The sequence below is a fragment of the Myotis davidii genome, unplaced genomic scaffold (genome assembly GCF_000327345.1).
Source record: "Myotis davidii unplaced genomic scaffold, ASM32734v1 scaffold592, whole genome shotgun sequence".
Classification (NCBI taxonomy): domain Eukaryota; kingdom Metazoa; phylum Chordata; class Mammalia; order Chiroptera; family Vespertilionidae; genus Myotis; species Myotis davidii.
Genome location: NW_006284844.1, coordinates 1,693,822 through 1,713,058, shown reverse-complemented (window position 1 = coordinate 1,713,058; position 19,237 = coordinate 1,693,822). Strand labels below are relative to the sequence as shown.

Below are 19,237 nucleotides of genomic sequence, written 5' to 3'. Positions count from 1 at the left end.
CAAGGGTCCCAGGTTCGATTCCGGTCAAGGGCATCTACCTTGGCTGCGGGCACATCCCAGTAGAGAGTGTGCAGGAGGCAGCTGATCAATGTTTCTAACTCTCTATCCCTCTCCCTTCCTCTCTGTAAAAAAATTAAAATATATTTTTTTAAAGAAAATAATTTTTTTTAAAAAAGAAACAAATACATAACCTGTCTCTAGGAAAGAAACTGCAACATGAGCTTAAAGAATACCCACCGTGGCCCTAACCTGTTTGGCTCAGTGGATAGAGCATGGCCTGTTGACTGAAGGGTCCCAGATTCGATTCGGGCCAAGGCCAAGTGCCTTGGCTGTGAGCTCGATCCCCCAGTGGGGGGTGTGCAGGGGGCAGCTGGTCGATGTTTCTCTCACATCGATGTTTCTAACTCTCTATCCATCCCTCTCCCTTCTTCTCTGTAAAAATAAAAGTATATATTTTTTAAAAAATACCCAATGTAAAAGGCCCAAGGAATAATATGGTTCATAGTTAAAAATGGAAAACATAAAACACATGAGGAAATAAGTCACTTCCTATAAAAGATGGAAGAAATGGAAGCCAGGAAGCTGTAAATTCAGAAAGAATATAAAACAATATAAAAAAGGTATAATTCATCTATTTCAAGAAATAAAAGATAAGTCCAGGGGATAAAGCACTATCATGAAGGACTGAGACAAATGGAAAACAACCAAAAAGTGACTATCTAGTCAATCACAGAGATGACATAGACCAACATGAGCCCTTTCTCAGACACAGCTTCTGTACAGAGCGTGTGACACAGGCCCATTCAGACAGGCAACCACGGCGTCCAGCACAGGTTCTGTACAGAGCGTGTGACACAGGCCCATTCAGACAGGCAACCACGGCGTCCGGCACAGGTTCTGTACAGAGCGTGTGACACAGGCCCATTCAGACAGGCAACCACGGCGTCCGGCACAGGCTCTGTACAGAGCGTGTGAAACAGGCCCATTTAGACAGGCAACCATGGCGTCCGGCACAGGCTCTGTACAGAGCGTGTGAAACAGGCCCATTTAGACAGGCAACCACAGCGTCCGGCACAGGCTCTGTACAGAGCGTGTGACACAGGCCCATTCAGACAGGCAACCACGGCGTCCGGCACAGGCTCTGTACAGAGCGTGTGACACAGGCCCATTCAGACAGGCAACCACGGCGTCCGGCACAGGCTCTGTACAGAGCGTGTGACACAGGCCCATTCAGACAGGCAACCACGGCGTCCGGCCCAGGCTCTGTACAGAGCGTGTGACACAGGCCCATTCAGACAGGCAACCACGGCGTCCGGCACAGGCTCTGTACAGAGCGTGTGAAACAGGCCCATTCAGACAGGCAACCACGGCGTCCAGCACAGACTCTCACTTCGGGAAATCCTGGGGCCAGAGGAAGGAGGGCTCCAGACGGGAGAGCGGAGATGCAAGAAGTGAGAGCGAAGGACAGCTGCGGACACAGCTAAGGAGACACTCAGGGGAGCCTCAGTGTCTCCCACCCACAGAGACCGGGCTGTGAGGCAGCCAGGGCCTCACCCCCACGTCAATTACACCAACGGGAAAATACAGCCACCCCCCTCTCCCAGTCACCTCCCGGGAGACCAGCCCTCTGCCTCCATGAAGCTTACGTTCTACCACGCAAATCACAGCTACGTGGCAATGACAGCCTCCCTGAGCTCCGAGAGGAAGCAGGTGCCAGTAGGAAGGTGGAACACGGTGTGACCCAGGAACCCATAGAAAGCTGCCATCTGCTGGGACCCCTGCTGCCACCCCAGGGGTCCGCCGTGGCACAGGGAACAGCTTCCCTCAGTGTGGGGACAGCAGAGGTGCAAGGCCTGGGGCCAAGAGAGAACACAGCACAGGTAGTCGATCCGTGATTCTCTCTCATCATTGATGTTTCTCTCTCTCTCCCCCTTCCTCTCTAAAATCAATAAAAATATATTTAGCCCTAACCAGTTTGGCTCATTGGATAGAGAGTTGGCCTGCGGACCCAAGGGTCCCAGGTTTGATTCCAGTCAAGGGCATGTACCTTGGCTGTGGGCACATCTCCAGTAGGGGGCGTGCAGGAGGCAGCTGACCCATGACGCTCTCTCATCATTGATGTTTCTAATTCTCTATCCCTCTCCCTTCCTCTCTGTAAAAACTCAATAAAATATATTTAAAATATATATACGTATATATTTTAAAAAAAATACAAATGAACATGGGTCCGGAATCTCGATCCCCACTCTGAGAGCCCAGCCCTTCTTGGGGCTCCCACACACTGTGACCCCACGGCCTCTGCGGCCGCCCTACCCTCCTCTGCCAACTAGGTCTCCCCATAGTCCTTCCTCTGAGCAGAAGAGGCCTCCTAGAGCGGCAGCCTCAGTGTTGGGGTTCCCATCACTTCTTTTCAGGTGAACAGCCAGAATGCTGAGGCCCAGGTCCAGGTTTAGCAGAGAGTCTGAATGGCCCAGTGTGGGTCACAGATAGCTGTGACTGAGAGACGGGTGACACAGGGACAACAGGCCGGCGTGGCCAGCCCTGTGGGTGCAGCTCCCAGGGAAGGAGTCGGGAGAGGCAGGCTCCCTTCCACCCGGAGCTCATCTGCCCTGCAATAAATAAGAATGAATGCAATCATACCAGAATTTTCTAAAAGGAATTCTCTTTTTAATAAAACTCCCAACATTTAGAAATAAACGTTTAGAATGGACAGAACACAGTGGGATCTACTGTTTCTTCAGTGTCTGAGCCACTCCAAGTGCCTGGGAATGTAAAGCAGGTGGCGGCAGCAGTGGAACCTGGGTGATGCCACTCAGGAGCACTCTCGGTGGTGCTGACACGAACGGCACCGGGAGAGATGCTGGGGAACACAGAAATGGCCGAGCAAAGGTCCCTGAAGCCCTTCCAGGCCCGGAACGGTGACTGCAAAGCAGAGCGCCCAGGCTGCGGAGGTGCGGGCCCCGCGGGCTGGGGAAGTCGGCCGTCGGCACTGCCTGCACCTGGCTTTCCTGCCCACCCTGCTGTGTGCGCACGAGACCACACACCCTCGGAGCCCTGCGTCTCCGCTCCCACCCCCGTTTTACGTCACATGAACAGCACAGGACCCTGCGGATCACACTGCAAAAATACACGCCAAACCGCAAATCACACGCCTAGCGCACAGCAGGAGTGTGCCAAATCCATTCATAACTGAGCTGCATATATTTAAGCTAAGAGTGTCAGTACTGTCAGCTCAGAACATCCTCCTAAAACGTGTGTGTTTAATGCCGCAACACTGAGAGGCCGGGAACTGAGCACCGTGAGATGCTCTGCAGGACGCCCACCCTGTGAACCAGCGACAGGGCCGGTCTGCCCCCGAGGAAGGCAGCGCAGCCACGCCAGGGCCGACCCAGGCCCACGCAGCTCAGGGAGTCACTTCCTAGAAACTCTCCCAGAACTCTGAGTCGTCTTCAACAATCTAGTCACATTTCATTCTACTTCTTTATTGAGAGGGAAAGGGAGAAGCCTCAGTGTGAGAGGGGAGCATCAACTGGCTGCCTCCTGGACTCCCCCGACTGGGGACCGCGCCCACACCAAGCAGGTGCCCTGCCCTGGAATCGACCAGCAGCCTTCAGTGCAGGCGGCTATGCTCCACCAACTGAGCCACACCGGCCGGCGCAAAAAAACCACCTCACATTTTAACAACGCAGAACTTTTGTTCTCACTTTATCCTGCTGCAGATTGTGTGCAGAAAGGGCGGTACACAGGGATAAAATAACTTCTTCACAAAACCATCATCTAGAAATGTCATTTGTAAGGTAGACCACACACCAAAACCAAAGCAATCGATCAATTATAAGACTTTGCACCTCACTGTTGCCATCTGGTAAAATTCTCGGCTGGTAACAACCACATGTAGAAATAAACGGTAAGATGAATTTCAAGCACTTCATTCCAATATGTCTATTACGTTGTTAACATCACAGTTTACTTTTCTAAAAAGCTTATAACATTTTCTTAACTAGGGCGCCAAAATCTAAATGTAGATACTTACATTATTGCACTCGCCAAGGAAATACAGTGCAAATCCATCCGCTTTTGTGGCTGCCAAGGCAATGAGAGAGGAAGAGACTGATGGGAACAGAAGACACAGCACGGGAGCCCTCGAGGCGAGGCCTCAGCACCGAGACGGTCAGCGGGTTTCTAACAGTCACCGGTCGTGCGGCAAACTGAACAAAATGGTCTATGGCGTCACCCATTTACATAATTAGAGCGTTCTCATTTACTTCATCAGCCATTGCAAAGTTTAAGATGAGCAGTCAGCGTACTATGTAATAATGTATTGTCAAACTTGAAAGTCAGAATTATTGAAAAATATTTTTTAAATCTCAGAGTTGTATTTAATTTTTAAAGTATTAAAAATACTAGAATTGATTTTCATAATATTGAATAACCAATATCAGCATCAGCCAAAAAGAGTTCTGCTCGCATCTGCATTTCCTCACTGAGGAGAAGGTGACTAAACTTCTCTAAAACTGCTTCAGGGTCGGCTGACAGCAGCTCCCACAGCAGCGAACAGACTAAGGCTTAGAGGAATGCCCCGAATTGAACTCCTTTCCGCCGTGTGGCCTGTCTCTACCGCAGCTTTCTCATCAGTCAGGTGGTCATAATAGTATATAAAGTTGTCACCTGCCCAAATAAGTTTAAAATGCTGCTTCTTCCTTAAAATTAATGACTTCTTGTATAAATGTGACTTAGTTCAATCAAACGCTACAGAGAAAGCCAGGTTTGAATAGGAAGGCACAGTACGTTCCATTAGACTTCAGGCAGATGCTGGTTTTGGAATTCGGACAGTTTCAGAATCAAGTATTTTCACTTCAAACGTAGCCCGCGAGTCGAAGGAAGCATGTGGCGCCCTCCGGCCCTCAGCACATGGCTGTGCCCGCCTCTGCCGGCAGCGCTGATCGGCGTCCTCCGTCCCGCCCGCAGTCTCACCTGTCCGGATGATGCTGCTCAGCTCGTACAGCAGCAGCTGGTTGTCCCCGCCCGTGTCCAGCCGCTGCTCGATGTAGCTGTTCAGCTCGTACACGACCCCCTGCATGTTCGTATCTTGGTACTTTAATAAAAACACACATGGTACAATTCAATAGAACAGAATAAAAATCCCTTCATTCATAAAACAGACTCTGTACGGCTTCATATACTCTGACACAGCATGGTTTAATACAGTCTACGATAAAACGGGACAAAGTAAAACTGCTCTGAGCTACTTAGAATTAGCACAGACCCCATGCATGCCTATTTATATCAAATGTCACAATCACAGCTGTGTCTCAAGCTTTACATATAACGCTGCCGGCAACTTCACCAGTGAAAATGGCCAAGTCTGCCGAGTGAGGGAGGCATCAGAAGAAAAGCCAGCCTCACGCACCACCTGGGGAAACCGAGGATCGCCTCAATGCGGCTGCCACCCAGTCCCACCCCCACTCCACTGCCTTCACGGCCACTGCAGTCAGGGCCGTCCCACGGCAAGTCCAGCCCCTGGGCTCCATCCAGGGACCAGGGACACGGCAGGTAGGTGGGGCCTGGGAGAAGGTGGCAGCCGAATCTGCGCTGCCCCCAGCACAAGCCACACGGGGTCTTCTGAAAAATCACTGAGAAGCAGGCTCTTAACAGCAGCTCCCCTGAGCTCCAGCACACTCCCTTAGGCCCCTTCTCCTAGCACCAGCCAGGGTGAACTTGGAAAATAAAATTCTGTCACTCCCGGCTCCCGCTGCACACAGCTCTCTGATCCCTTGTCCTCAGCCCCCTCACCCTTCAGCACGGAGCGCTCTGAGGTAGCAACAAAAGCATGCCTTTCCCTTGGTGGTGGAAGAAGTGAGGTTCCCCGCACTTACCCTGCTGACTTCCTTAGGCACCGGCTCATCTGGGGGAGGGAGAGGAAGGGAAAACACAATTAGAGCGAGGCGCAGGGTCATTCCATAAACAGAAGGCTTCATTGCAATGCTTCCTCGTATGTAATCTAAGAATCTGGGTCTTAAAATCTGTAAAATAAGTGTTAAACATAGTAACTACAGAGCTAGATGTACACATGACCTTTGGAGAGACCTGACATGACCCGACCTGCTTGTCACTTCACCATCACCTATAAATGGCTGTACCTGCAAACACGGCTACACTGTGGCTCATTCAAACATGCGCACAGAAAAGGGTGGGTAACATTTGCAATACTCTACACAGCACAGCCTCCGTGAACATCGGTAGCCGCGAGCGCTGGTGACGTCAGGGCGGGTTCCAGTCTGAAACAGGACAGGCCCTCTCCCTGCGGGGCTGGCTACATAGCAAGAACAGACTGTGTGACCAACAGGGCACAAGAAACAAGCTGGCCCAGACCCCATTTGAAGCCACTGGCTCTGAGTGTCCCAGCCCAGGTCACTGGCTCTCACACAAAGAAAGTGTTTGTGTGGCCTGCCCAGGCCCGCACCGGGGCAGCCTCTTGTTTACACTGTGGCTCTCCAGGTCTGTGGAGCCATCAGGAAAAAGGCAAGGATGCCCACTTGCAACACTTGCACTCAACACAGAGCACAGAAGTTCTAGTCGGAGTAATTAGGCAAGAACAATAACAAAAGGCATCCAAATTGGAAAGGAGTAGTAAAATGATCTCTGTTTGGAGTGATACGATCTCACAGGTAAAAACCTGAAGATTTCACACAAACACACACAAAAAAACACGTAGAATTCAACAAAGTGAACGTATTCAACAAGAAGCAGGATAAAAGAGCGAGCACACAAAAACCAGGTGCATTTCTATACACTAACAACGAACAATTCAAAAAGGAAACTAAAAAATGCCACTTATAGTAGCTTCAAAAATAATACAGCACCTAGGAATTAGCCACGGAGATGAAAGACTGTGCGATGAAGTCCACAAAGTATCGGTGGAAGGGGTGACAGGAAACAATGAAGGCACAGCCCAGTCAGGGCCTGGAAGGCAACGCTGTAATGGGCCGCAGGCACCTCCATCGTTTATCAGATAAAATCCGCAGGGGAGCCTCTAGCAACTGAAAATAACATTTAAAATAATCATGGTAATAGAGTATTTCTCTTTAGATTACATACATAATTAGTCCCTTTACCATGTTCAACAGCAGCAAGGCCATAGCAGAATAAAATTACAGCTACCTTTAGAGAATGTATCCTTAGGTACCAAAGAACGGCTCATTTTCTGTGGTAAGCAATAAATAAATTAGTCTGAAGACTATAGTTTCCAATTAATATAAAGCCTATATTTTAACATAATGTGCTACGAAATACAACTTCATCTTGCTATCAACCCTGTGTCAAAATTAATCTCATAATAGACATGAATGCTTTTAAATTATTTATTCACTCATTCAATCTTTTATTCATTAAGTGAGATTTAATGTGGCCCATTATGTCCAACACTGCACAAGATATTAGAGACGCAGCCAATGCATGGAGAGCTCTGTTACTAAAAGGGATTAAATGATTCCTTCTTAAAATTTAAAAGCTAGTACACAAAATCTCTCTCCATGAAATGGAAGCGAAGTAGGATAAGTATGACATAGGGGCACTTTTCACATGTATTAACACCAGTCTCAGACAGGCTCAGACCACAGACCTCTATCAGAGTGAAATTCAAATCTCACCAGAGACAAAAACATGAGGTAAGTTGGTCAACACATAAAAGTACTCCAGTAAAAGCAATTAACGCCAGCATTTCTCATTTTAGGGTGTGACTTCAGACAGCACGGATGTCACTCAGAATTCTCTGAAGCTGGAAGCAACTGAATGTGCTTCAGCAGAGAAATGGATAAATATCACTCCGCAGCACAAGGCACACACCAGTGATACGCGCAGCCACATTCTGCTAAAGATTCAGAGGTGGGCCCCACGTTTCAATGTAGAGTTGTCTGATCCCAAATATATTTACCAAACGTTATAATATTGCTAAAAACACTGTCTTCTAAAAATCACAGCTTTATTCAATCCACAAATGATGGGAGCAGAGCAAATTATTGAGAGTAAATAGAGAGCACAAATGAAATGACAAAAATGCATCACTGGAATCCAATAAAAAATACTTTCCTACTGAAATGGTAAGGCTGAGAGAAGTATTATTAACAAGCCCACCTCAAGTAATTCTCATACATATTGAATTAGGGAAGTGAATATATGGTTGCTGATCTGTTTTAGACGAACTCTCTAAACGAAAAGCATCAGATACACTCTCAAATGCGGAGTTTTGACTATGATGGATCTAACGACCCTGGGCTTTTAAAACCCTGAACCTGAGATCGATTGCAAAAACATTTATAATTTCCTGAAGGCAGACCCTTCCTTTCATCACTGTCGCCTCCTGGTGGAGGTGTGAGGTGTGGGGGCAGCCCTTCCTGGGCCCCTCTGCTAGCTGCCTGGGCTGCAGGAGTCACTGGGGATCCTCTCTCCCAACGGCACCAGTTTAGCACGGGGGCGTCCCTTCCTGAGTCTCGTTCACTCACGTGCCCTTCTCCCGACACACACTCATGTTCTGCCACGTGCCACAGCCAAGAGGAACGGCTACCTACTCCACTCGGAAAGATGCCACGAGGTTCTATGAAAGCTTCCAGCAAAACGTCACTCCTGCTACTTCACCCACACAGGAGAGGCCGTTTTGCTTTGGGTTTAAGACTGAGCGACTGCGTGAAGACATCTGCAAGTATGTGGCTAGCAGGGCTCAGGGGCCGAGGGTCGACCTAGGAGCCAGGAGGTCAGAATTAGGTTCCCGGTCAGGGCACAGGCCCGGGTTGTGGGCTCCACCCCCAGTGGGGGGCGCGCAGGAGGCAGCCAATCAGTGATTCTCGTCATTGATGTTTCTCTCTCTCTTCCCTTCTCCCTTCCTCTCTGAAATCAATAAAAATTTTAAAAAATTTCTACTTGCTAGATATTTTCAAATACAGTCAACAAATCTGAAATAATCGTATTGTTTATCATCTGTCTTCCCTATCAGAAAATGACCTTGAGGGGATCAAGTTTATATATTGCTTATTCCACAATTACATACCCAGGTACTCAATAAATATCTATCTGTTGACATACTAAATGGCAACATTAGTTGAAGGGATGCTTTATAAGCAACTGATACAGATCAGTTTAAAATATGAATTTTTCAGTCACCACTCAAATAAATATTTCTAGAAATTATTATCCAACCTTTGGTTAAATAATCCAGGCCAATGTTAAATCTCCAGGAAGCTTTTAAGGGATGGATGGTGAACTCGTTTTCTTTTAGTTCAGATCAAGACATTTGACACATTTTCTGGTTTTGTATTACAAAGAAAAATGATATGAAAGTTCTATTTAAGTGAAAGTGTAGTTTCTGTATCTGAGAGAAGGTTTTTCAGAGAAAGGAGAGCACCAAATGAAGTTCCAAGTAAACCATTTCAATGACCTGTTTTTTCCTTCCTTGTGATGTGTACTTATAGTCACTGCCCCACTCATCAGCGTCCTGCTCGCTAAAACCATCTAACATTGCAAACTGATTCATGCCCTGGCCACTGACTTGCCTACAACGCACACATGTGCATAGAAAACAACTGGCACAAAGCAGAACAAACGCTATTTAGTCTGCAATTCAGGAGCATAATTGAAATCTCACTCCTTCCAAGCATGAAATATTTGAATGAATATTAAATCTTATTTCTAGAATGATGGAGAGGCAAAAACTACATAACAGATACATTCTTTGAGTAAAAAAAGAAAAAGTAACTTCATGTATTTGATGAAACATATTTAAGGCAGCTGAAAGCACCAGTATTTTTATTATTAATTATTTGACATTTATAAATACACCAATAGCTACGTGGTCTGCTACTGAATAGACATGGAGTTATAATAAAAAGTATTGGCCATAAAACATAGCACTGCTGCTCATAATTTTTATTTTTTATTGCAGAACTTTTTCTTTCTTTCTCTTATAGAGACATAAATCAGTCTCTATGCGGTCTCCACCCCTGGTCCTCGGGTATCAGGGTTCTCTCCTACGAGTTTTCCAGTGATATTTAGGAAGTTTTTCTGTGTTTTAGCTGTAATACCAGTTTGTTCCCGAGAGCATGTCCGTGCACATCCGCTTACTCTGCCACCATGTTTAATCTCCGCTGCCCATAGTTTTTAGATCATCTGAGTTCCATCAATCCCCCTCTTGAGTACCAAATGCAGAAACTTCAAAACCAGAGTCAAGACCATCAGCGCTGAGCACATGCTAGCAGCACCCGCCCAACAGCACGGCTTCTCAACAATGATCCCTCAGCGTTAAATATAGCGCTTTGCTACACTAAACACATTCCCAGAAGAACAGTATTTATTTTGGTGTTTTTAATATAAAAGGTCTTCGTTTATTTAAAATCATATTTAAAATTAATTTCCACTCTGAAACAATATTCTTAGAAATGAATATTTGGCCAAATGCAATTTATATAAAACCAAAATTATATGACATTACTCAGATCCTCATATTAATATGTGCATTCAATCTGGCAGGAAATGGACTTCACATCCCTCCTGAGCCCACATGTCTTTTTTCATCAGAGCTGCTTCTTCCGTGGACGGATCTGAATGACAATCTAACGCCAAGTCATCAGTTTTCCTACTGTGCCCAGGTAAAAACTGCGTGAAGACTTCTTTTGGCAAAATATATTAACATAAATATAGCTGTGCAATACAAATAATTTTTTAGAATCATTAATAATCATCATTAAATAAAACCAAGTCTAACATTGCATTTCTCAATGTGCTCACATCTAAATAAGTTTTCAAGAATTACCTGTCAAGATATTTTTTAGTCAAGGATCTTCCTTTCCTGTCTCGTCCCCCTCACTCTAACGTCAAGTTCTCTCCGTAAGCAGAGTGAAACAATCACAAAGCTGACAAGCCACTGCCTGTCTACCCCAGGTTTCCTTCCCGCATCTGTGAAAGGCCTGTCCTCTGTCACTAAAGTGGGAAATAATCCGCATTCAGTCTGAATGATCTCACCTTCTGCTTTGTTGTTCTTCCTCCTCAGCCACTTCTCCACCGTCTCCGTACTAACACTTTCAGATACAAATTCATCTAATATCTGAGGGTGAAGAGAAAGATATGCCTTCACTTTTTCATCTGTCAAACCTGTAAAGGAATTGAAAAGAATAAAATTAACCCATATGACATCTTCATATACATAAAAGATATAATAATACTAACTGATTTAAAATATGATAAGTACAAGAACATAAAGATATGTATGCATGCAATGGAGTAATATCCAGCATAAAAAGGGAAGATGTTCTGACACATGACCCCATGAAGAAGCCTTAAAAACAAGTCAAATAGGCCAGTCCGAAGGACAGACATTCACCCTGCATTTCCATCCACACGACATGCCGAGGGGCAGATGCACGGAGACAAGGCATTGAGGGGTCTGGGCTTGGGAAGGGGAGGATGGGGAAGTGTTGCTTAGTGGGCAGTTTCTCCTTTGAGGGAAGGCATGTTCTGGAAGTAGACAGAGTGATGACTGCACACCGTGAGTACAATAACCGCCCCTGAAGGGCACACTGGAAATGGCAAAAACGGCAGTTTCCTGTTACATATGTTACCACCATAGAAAACAGAAAAAGAAGTTAGAACCTCAGAGATTTAAAACTACAGACATTACATCATGAAACAGCTGTGTTCCGACGGTCCCTGGCAATGTTCCACTTGAACCGAGGCCGTGTCCCAGCTGCGCAGTCACGCCCTACAGAGCACTCACATGTGGTGTGTGCACAGCCACCCTGGGTTTAATACCCCCGGTAAAGGACGCTCTGTAACAGCACCAAACGGGAGAGCGTGCCACTGGCACATGTCAGGTCCCGGACATGGTTCATGAGCATGTTCTTATCATTGTTTACAACACAAATTCGGCCCCTGCTTGGGGCACTGAATCTGTCCGTGCAGTCATCGTGAAATGTGTTCACCGATATTCTACGTCCGTCGTCTATTTCACCGAAATGATTTCCTCGTCTAATGACAGCTGCCCCTTAATCCACCCAGGATTTTCAAAGCACTCCCACGTTTTCACACTGAATACATAGAATCACGCTTTGCATTTGGTGCTTCTGTTGCTATGCCACCTTGTGAACTCCAAATCCCCAACAGGTTCCCCACAACTATCACTCGGGAACGGCAGTTGCTTTGACTACTGCACCTCACTGTAATTAGTCAACAGAGCTGCCAGCCTTAGGGATGGCTGGGTGAGAAGGACAACAGACAGATTCTACTTTGTAAAGAAAAACGTAGCCCTGGCCAGTGTGGATCAGTGGATAGAGCACTGTCCTGAGAACTGAAGGGTCCTGGGTTCAATTCCGGTCAAGGGCACATGCCTGGGTTGCAGGCTCGATCCCCAGTTTGGGGTGTGCAGAAGGCAGCCAATCAATGATTCTCCCCCATCATTGATATTTCTCTCGCTCTCTCTCTCCCTCTCCCTTCCTCTCTGAAATTAAATTATATTTTAAAAAAAGAAAAAAGGAAACCTGTCTGACCCAGCGAACAGGCTGGTGCTTCCCACCAGACGAGGCACAGGATTCCCGGTGTGACTGCAGGGGACAGAAGTCACGACTCTGACGGCTCTACAACAGGACAGTGTAACTGGGAAGGCAGGTGACTTCTTTCGGTGAAATCAGTACTTAGGTGACTTAAACAACAGATTTGTAGAGAGAGCAGGAGACAAAGGGAGAGCTATGGAAATATGGATTTAGAGACAGAGATGGATATTGGTAATAGAGTTTTCCAATGAGAACCTATGGTCACCCTGCAGGAGCCCCGATGCTGTAAAATTCTACATAAGAAATTCCACAAGGGGTGACACATCCAACTCATTAAAGAGAGAGCTCCCCTGTCGAGCAAGTTGCCGTCCCAGACACCAAAGAAACAGGGTGTTAAGGGAGATGACCTCTCATTTGACCTTCAGGAAGACAGACAATGCACAGCGCATGCTTTTGGAGCATCTCCCCCACAACACAGCGGGGAGCTGATGCTTGATTCCTTCTTTACACTTCCTCCCGTCACTCTTGTGGCCCAACTTTCCAGGTCTCATCCTAACTGCCTGTGTGTGCCACTTCTGCTTTCTCTTCAATGAGCAATGATGATGGCAGAGAGATCTGAACCAGGAGTCTTCTAGATGTGTGATCTCTAGTCCTTGGACGTTCTTCCACCACCACAAGCTCCCTCTTGACTCAAACCTCAATGATCCTTGTCCTCCCTATTTCTTCCCAAAGTGGTTTTAACTCCCACTTTCCTTTTCCTGTTACTCTCCCTTTTCTCAGAAACCCGGGCGGAAAATAAAGAGCCATATTGACTCATCCCTCCTTGTCATCTCATTTCATGTTAGGGATTATTATTCAAGTCTTATTTGCCAAATTACAAAATTACACATCTGACAAAATAGACAAAGAATGCTTCAAACTCAACAAGAAAAAGGAACCAATTAAAAATAAATCCAGTATCTACACAGATACTTCACCAAAGAAGATAAATGAATGGCAAATAAGCACATGAAAAGATGCTCAACTGTCAATGAACGGAAGGTGAAATAAGAAGTGAGATTTCACTACACCCCTGGTAGAATGGCTATAGTCACAGTCACCGAGTACCAGGTGGTGGTGAGGCTGCAGCGTAACAAGGATCCTCACTCACTGCTGGTAAGACTGCAAAGCAGTGGTCACTTGGAAGCCTTCCTGGAAATGTCTTCTAAAGCTCAGTACAGTCTCACCACGTGATCCGGGGGCTCACTACTAGGGGTCACCTAACTGACACGAACAAAAGCCTGCCTGTGACTGTTGACAGCAGCTCTACTCATGACCCTTCACCCAAACAGCAAGTCCAAGGTGCCCTGCAACAGCGGCGCGAAGTGTGAGAAAGTGAGAGAGAGAGAGCCGGTGGCCAGGTAGTCCACAGGGAGGGAGGAAGACCGAATGGGTGGGGCACGGGGCCGGGGTGGGGGGGTAGGTGCGGTTGGTCACAGGGCACAGTCTTCTGGCCGTAAGATAAGCAAGTTCTGAAGCCCTAATTCAGGTACAGTAGGGTGACTGGAATGAACACTGCTGCATTACATACTTGACAGTTGGTAACAGAGCAGATCTTAAAACTTATCACCCGCAAAGAGGTACTTATGGGAGGGGATGGGGTGTTAACTAACCTTATTGGGGTAATCATTTCTCAATACACAGGCGTATGAATCATCAATTCGTACACCGTAAGTTTACCTGTGAGTCAATCATTTCAATGAAACCTTAGAACTGTTTTTGTCTTCTAATTATCCTTGCCTTCTACCTACACGTCCATGTCACCTAAATACACTGTCCCATCCTAGTACATTCCTCCTGAACAAGGTGTGTCTATGACCTAAAAAGCAGTCCCTTCATGAGCCCCGGCTGAATGCCCTGCCAGGGTTCTGACCTACATCACTGACTTCCACAGCACACGCCTCCACCATGCCTCGTCTGCATGGATCAGCGTGGAGATGGGCTTCCCCTTGGCCAGGCAGCCACGCCAGTTTCTAGACTGAGAAAGCCAGATGAACACTTACACCCCTCAGAGTGGCAGGACGACAACGTGAGTGGAGCTGCAGGAGTAAGCTGAAGTACACCAGAGCCCATCTTCCCAGGACTCAGAAAAGCGCATCTCCAACAGGGAGGCTGACAGTCAGGCATAAACAAGTTCATACTCACCCTAACCAATGTGGCTTAGTGGATAGAGCGCCAGCTTGTCAACTGAAGGGTCCCAGGTTCGAATCCAGTCAAGGGAATGTACCTTGGTTGCGGGCACATCCCCAGTGGAGGGTGTGCCGGAGGCAGCTGATCGATGTTTCTCTCTCTTCAATCTTTCTAACTCTCTATCCCTCTCCCTTCCTCTCTGTAAAAAATCAATAAGGCCCCCGAAGTCGGGAGTGAGGAGATCAGCAGGTCTGTCAGGGACCGGAGAGCTGCCCTGGAGGCAGCAGCCAGTGACCCGGGAGATGGGGAAGGAGGAAAGGAGCGAGCATTGGCCTTGAAGACAGCAGGGTAGACAAGGCTCTTTGGATGATGGTGCCTGGTCGGAGGAATTGATGTGGATTAAAGGCACAGGGACTAAGTGATCACTGACTTTGAAAAATGCAGATAGAATCAATGTTATTAACACAAACCAGCTGGCAACCATAACCAAAGACTAACGTCAAACTCTGCCACCTGAAGGCGAACGTGATGTCTCAGACGTCGGACAACAGCACGACAGGCAGACAAGCCTGACGCTGCTTCGCTCTGCCCCTCAGCCCCGGCACACCCAGTGAACCTGTGGGCAACCTGCAGCTACCGAGGAGGAAGCACAACCTACGCAGGTAAAGTAGCTCTACAAAGAGAATGTAAACCTACCACTCTATGCTGAGACTTTCAGGAAGCGTTTGATAAAATGTTAAAAAAAAACTAATGATAAACAGTGCCATCGAAATAAACCTTTCGTAGCATGCAATATTTAAGAAAGCTTTAAAATAGAAAGGAAAGAATATAGGTTTCATGTGATACAATTAAATCTAGTGAAATAAAAAGAAGAGAAAATAGAGAAAAGAGAGGCACAAAAGAAGTGGAATAATATACAGGCAGATTTTGAATTAATAACCTCAGTGGTTTAAAACTTGGATTTAGTTAAGATAAGCAGAATTAACAACTGTAATTTTTAATGGTGATTTAATACCCTGGTGAAATACTTTATTTCCATCAGTTTTTTCATTCATCTAAGTGTAAAGGAATTACACCCTAAAGGTGAATGTATGCAAATCCCATATGTTGGCGATTTCTAGACACCATTTCTTTTTATTGCTTGTCCAATGAGATTTTTAAAAACCATAATATTAATAAAGAAATTTGAAACAAAGAAAATAAAAAAGTTTACTCAAAAAAAATGTAAAAGTCATACATTTTCTTTCTTTGCTACAAAGCATACCTTAAGATTTTATTATAAGTTGACCAAGAAATAGCATTTCCTGGATTTCCCCTATAAAAGTGCATCACTATTTATACTTCTCCAGTCAATGCAGTAATTCATTTAAAAATACTGAGTTCTTACAGTGTCAGGCATTATATAACGTCTTAAATCAGGGAACTCGAGAAATAGTAAGAAGATGAGTAGTCAGACACATACCAAGCTGAAAGGTTAATAATATGCATAAATGAACATAAAGTGTATCGGACACGATCAACTCTAAACACTGAGATTCTTGATTCACTCAATAAATGTTTGCTGAGAGCTCCCATGAACCAGACATATCTCTGTGGTTGATATCTAGGAAACATATCCTTAACCTTGTGGAATTCTGAAATTATCTTTAATGCCGGTTAAGTCTAGCCAACAGAAACTAGTGACAAATGAATGAGGCAGTAGGCAATGTCGAAGGTGAGCAGCGTTGCCAGCCCAGCTCAGGTGACTGACGGGAATATGAAAGGCAGAGGGCAGTGACAGGTTCATGGGAAAGAAGCTGGTTTGGGTTTCAGACCTGCTCAACTGCAGGTGGCTGTTGGGCCACCTACATGGTAACGTCAAGGAGCCAGCAGGAAATACTAATCTGCAGCTCAGAAGTCACCCATATTGATTATCGATTTACAAACACATTAGATTGCCCAGGAATACTGCAGTGCATCCCATATGGCAAAAGAAAATGTTAATTCCCGTCTTCACCCTATATGACTTTTTTAAATTATGGAAGAAAATTATACTAAGTACAGTCTCATTAGAAAGATTAAGTCATTCTAGAAAAATAAAAATCATGCATGTATATTTTTCAATTAGATCATATAATAAAACCTTTGACCAATCACCTCTTTATTCAAATCATCAAAACTCAGAATACAGATAAAATGAACTCTAATGAAAGTCTGTAAGTTGGTCTCCGCTCATAAATTACAAGAACGCATTTTGAGAGAAGAGACACTAAAGACACTCGCGCACGGCTGCACACAGCAGTCCTGGCCTCTTCGCAGAGAGGAAGGCTCCAGCCCACGGAGCGAGCGCAGCAACCGCTCCTTCAGGATGTCAGCGGGAAGAAGAAGAAAAGCTCTAAGAAATGAAAGCTCTGTGTCTTCCATCATACATCACAGGAGTCCACCCAAGACGACACTTTGACAAGATTGTTTCTTTATCCTTTGTCTCCACATCTTTCTGTTCCTGGGCAAGTCTTGGCCCCATTAACAAACCCTGGCCCAGGCTGTCCCTGCTCCCAAGGCTCACACCTTCCCACACTCCCTGCTGGTGAGGACGGAGCCGGCAGCCCAGGAGCCCAGACATGTGACGTCCGCAACGGAGTGAAAGTCAGAGCACAGACGATGGGCACCCGGGGTAAGGTCACCCCTCGGCCTCCCTCTGCTTCTGTCTAACAAGGTCGGAATTCTCCTCCAACGTCATGTTCACAGCTGATAAGCAAAACTAGGCCAATAATTAACCAATAGGAACACATTAAAGGTTAATCATATTACCTTCAATTCCATATTTAAACCCCAAAATATAAAGTTTTATGAAGCATTAAAATTAGTTTTTCTGGATCACGTGGGAAGTCCTTTCCCTTAATTGTTAGTGCCACTGTGTTGTTTCGAAATTCCAACATTAGAACTGGAAACAATTTACATATAAATTGTAATGAAATTTAATCACATCAGAAAGACTGGCAATAAGAACACCTATTTCCTAATGTAACTGCATTAAAAGAAAAAATAAACAACGCTGACAGGCCCCTCTGAGCTCAAGTCAGGAAAGGCAGCCGTCTCTCGAAGCCCAGCCTGGGCGAAGCCTGGCTCAGCATGGCCCCATCTACCCTCGCTGCTTGTTTCCATACTAAAAATTATAACATTTAAAAGAGTTCAAGAGAGAGAAACCAAATGTCCACTCACAGGGTGGATCGCTTTAGAACATCCTTCCTTATTAACCCTACAAGCCTGCGGAAAGTCATGAATTTGACCTTCCTAAGCCAACATGAAAGGTCTCAATTTTTCACCTAACTATAATAATAAAAGGGTAATATGCTAATTAGTCTGGACGTCCTTCCAGACAACCTTCTGGAGGAAGCCAGGGCGAAGGAAGGCCAACTCTTGCACGAATTTCGTGCACGAGCCTCTAATTTTATATGAAAATAGTAGCATTAGCTGTTCTTTAAGATAACTTTCAGATAAATATTGAAGATATTTAATTGAACACTGTAGGTAAAACAAGTGATGTTCTCAATCCACTACCCTGAAAGCGCTGTGGCTCCCCCAGCGCATTATTTCATGATGGAAAGCATCGGGCAGGAGCACTGGCCCAGGGGAAGCCATGTGCCGGGCACACAGGGCTAGTCGCTGGCAGAGCAGACTCCAGTCGGATCCCAGACCCGCCTCGGCGCTTTCCGCGTAAGCACTGGTCTCTATCCGTGTCCTGTGGCCGCACGGCAATCTCCACAACGGGGGCTTAAACGACAGAAACGCACCGTCCCGGCCCTGCAGGCCGAGGCCTGGCCCAGGAGGGCTGCACCCTGCCTCCAGGCCTCGGGGGAGAACCTGTCTCGGTGGGTGGCACCACTGGCCCAGGTCCCACTGCCTCCTCCCCTCGGGGTGTGCCCCCTCTCCCTCTGCCATCGGACTTAGTGCCCAACCAAGTCATCCAGAATGAACTCATTTCAAGATCCTTAGCTTCGTCACATCTGCAAAGGCTTCCTCCAAATAAGGTCATAGCCACAGACTCTGCAGTTAGGTTGAGGGTCGATAGCTTGGGGGGGGGGGGGGGGGGGGGCATGGCTCTGTCCTCCAGTTCACAGGCCCTGGTTGGTATCCCCGGAAATAGTGACAAATGTGATTGGTTAGGGAAAAGGTGGGGCTCTGGAGTCAGGCGGACCCGGACCCAAAAGGCATCTCTAACAGGTGGTAACTATGTGAGTTTGGATAAAGTGCTCAAGTCCCTGGGCCTCGCGTTCCTTCTGTTTGATGAAAGTGCATAACCCCGGTCGCATGGACTTGCATGGTCAGCACAATAATAAAAGGCAGCGCCAGCACCGGGCACCACCCCGGCTCCTGGGCCTCCTCCTCCCTCAGACGATGCCTCAGTCCAATGACACCCGGGCCTCCCTCCCTCCAGAGCACACACCTGCTGGCACAGCCCCGAGCAATCCGCGCTGCCCAGCTCTGCGTGCACCCACGGGCTGAGTTACGGGACAACCCGGCTGCCCACCTCTGCGTGCACCCACGGGCTGAGT

General features: G+C 46.5%; 1 protein-coding gene across 2 annotated transcripts in view; it reads right to left on the bottom strand.

Moving 5' to 3' along the window:
- Positions 1 to 19,237, bottom strand: part of PDE10A (phosphodiesterase 10A) — a 230,988-nt gene that overhangs the window by 40,612 nt on the left and 171,139 nt on the right. For both annotated transcript variants that reach the window (XM_015558396.1, XM_015558397.1), the window contains exons 3-6: positions 11,011 to 11,139; positions 5,877 to 5,905; positions 4,975 to 5,095; positions 4,034 to 4,083 (exon numbers count right to left, since the gene is read on the bottom strand). In XM_015558396.1, coding sequence (XP_015413882.1) covers positions 4,034 to 4,083; positions 4,975 to 5,095; positions 5,877 to 5,905; positions 11,011 to 11,139 — 329 coding nt within the window. The remainder of the gene's footprint in view (positions 1 to 4,033; positions 4,084 to 4,974; positions 5,096 to 5,876; positions 5,906 to 11,010; positions 11,140 to 19,237) is intronic.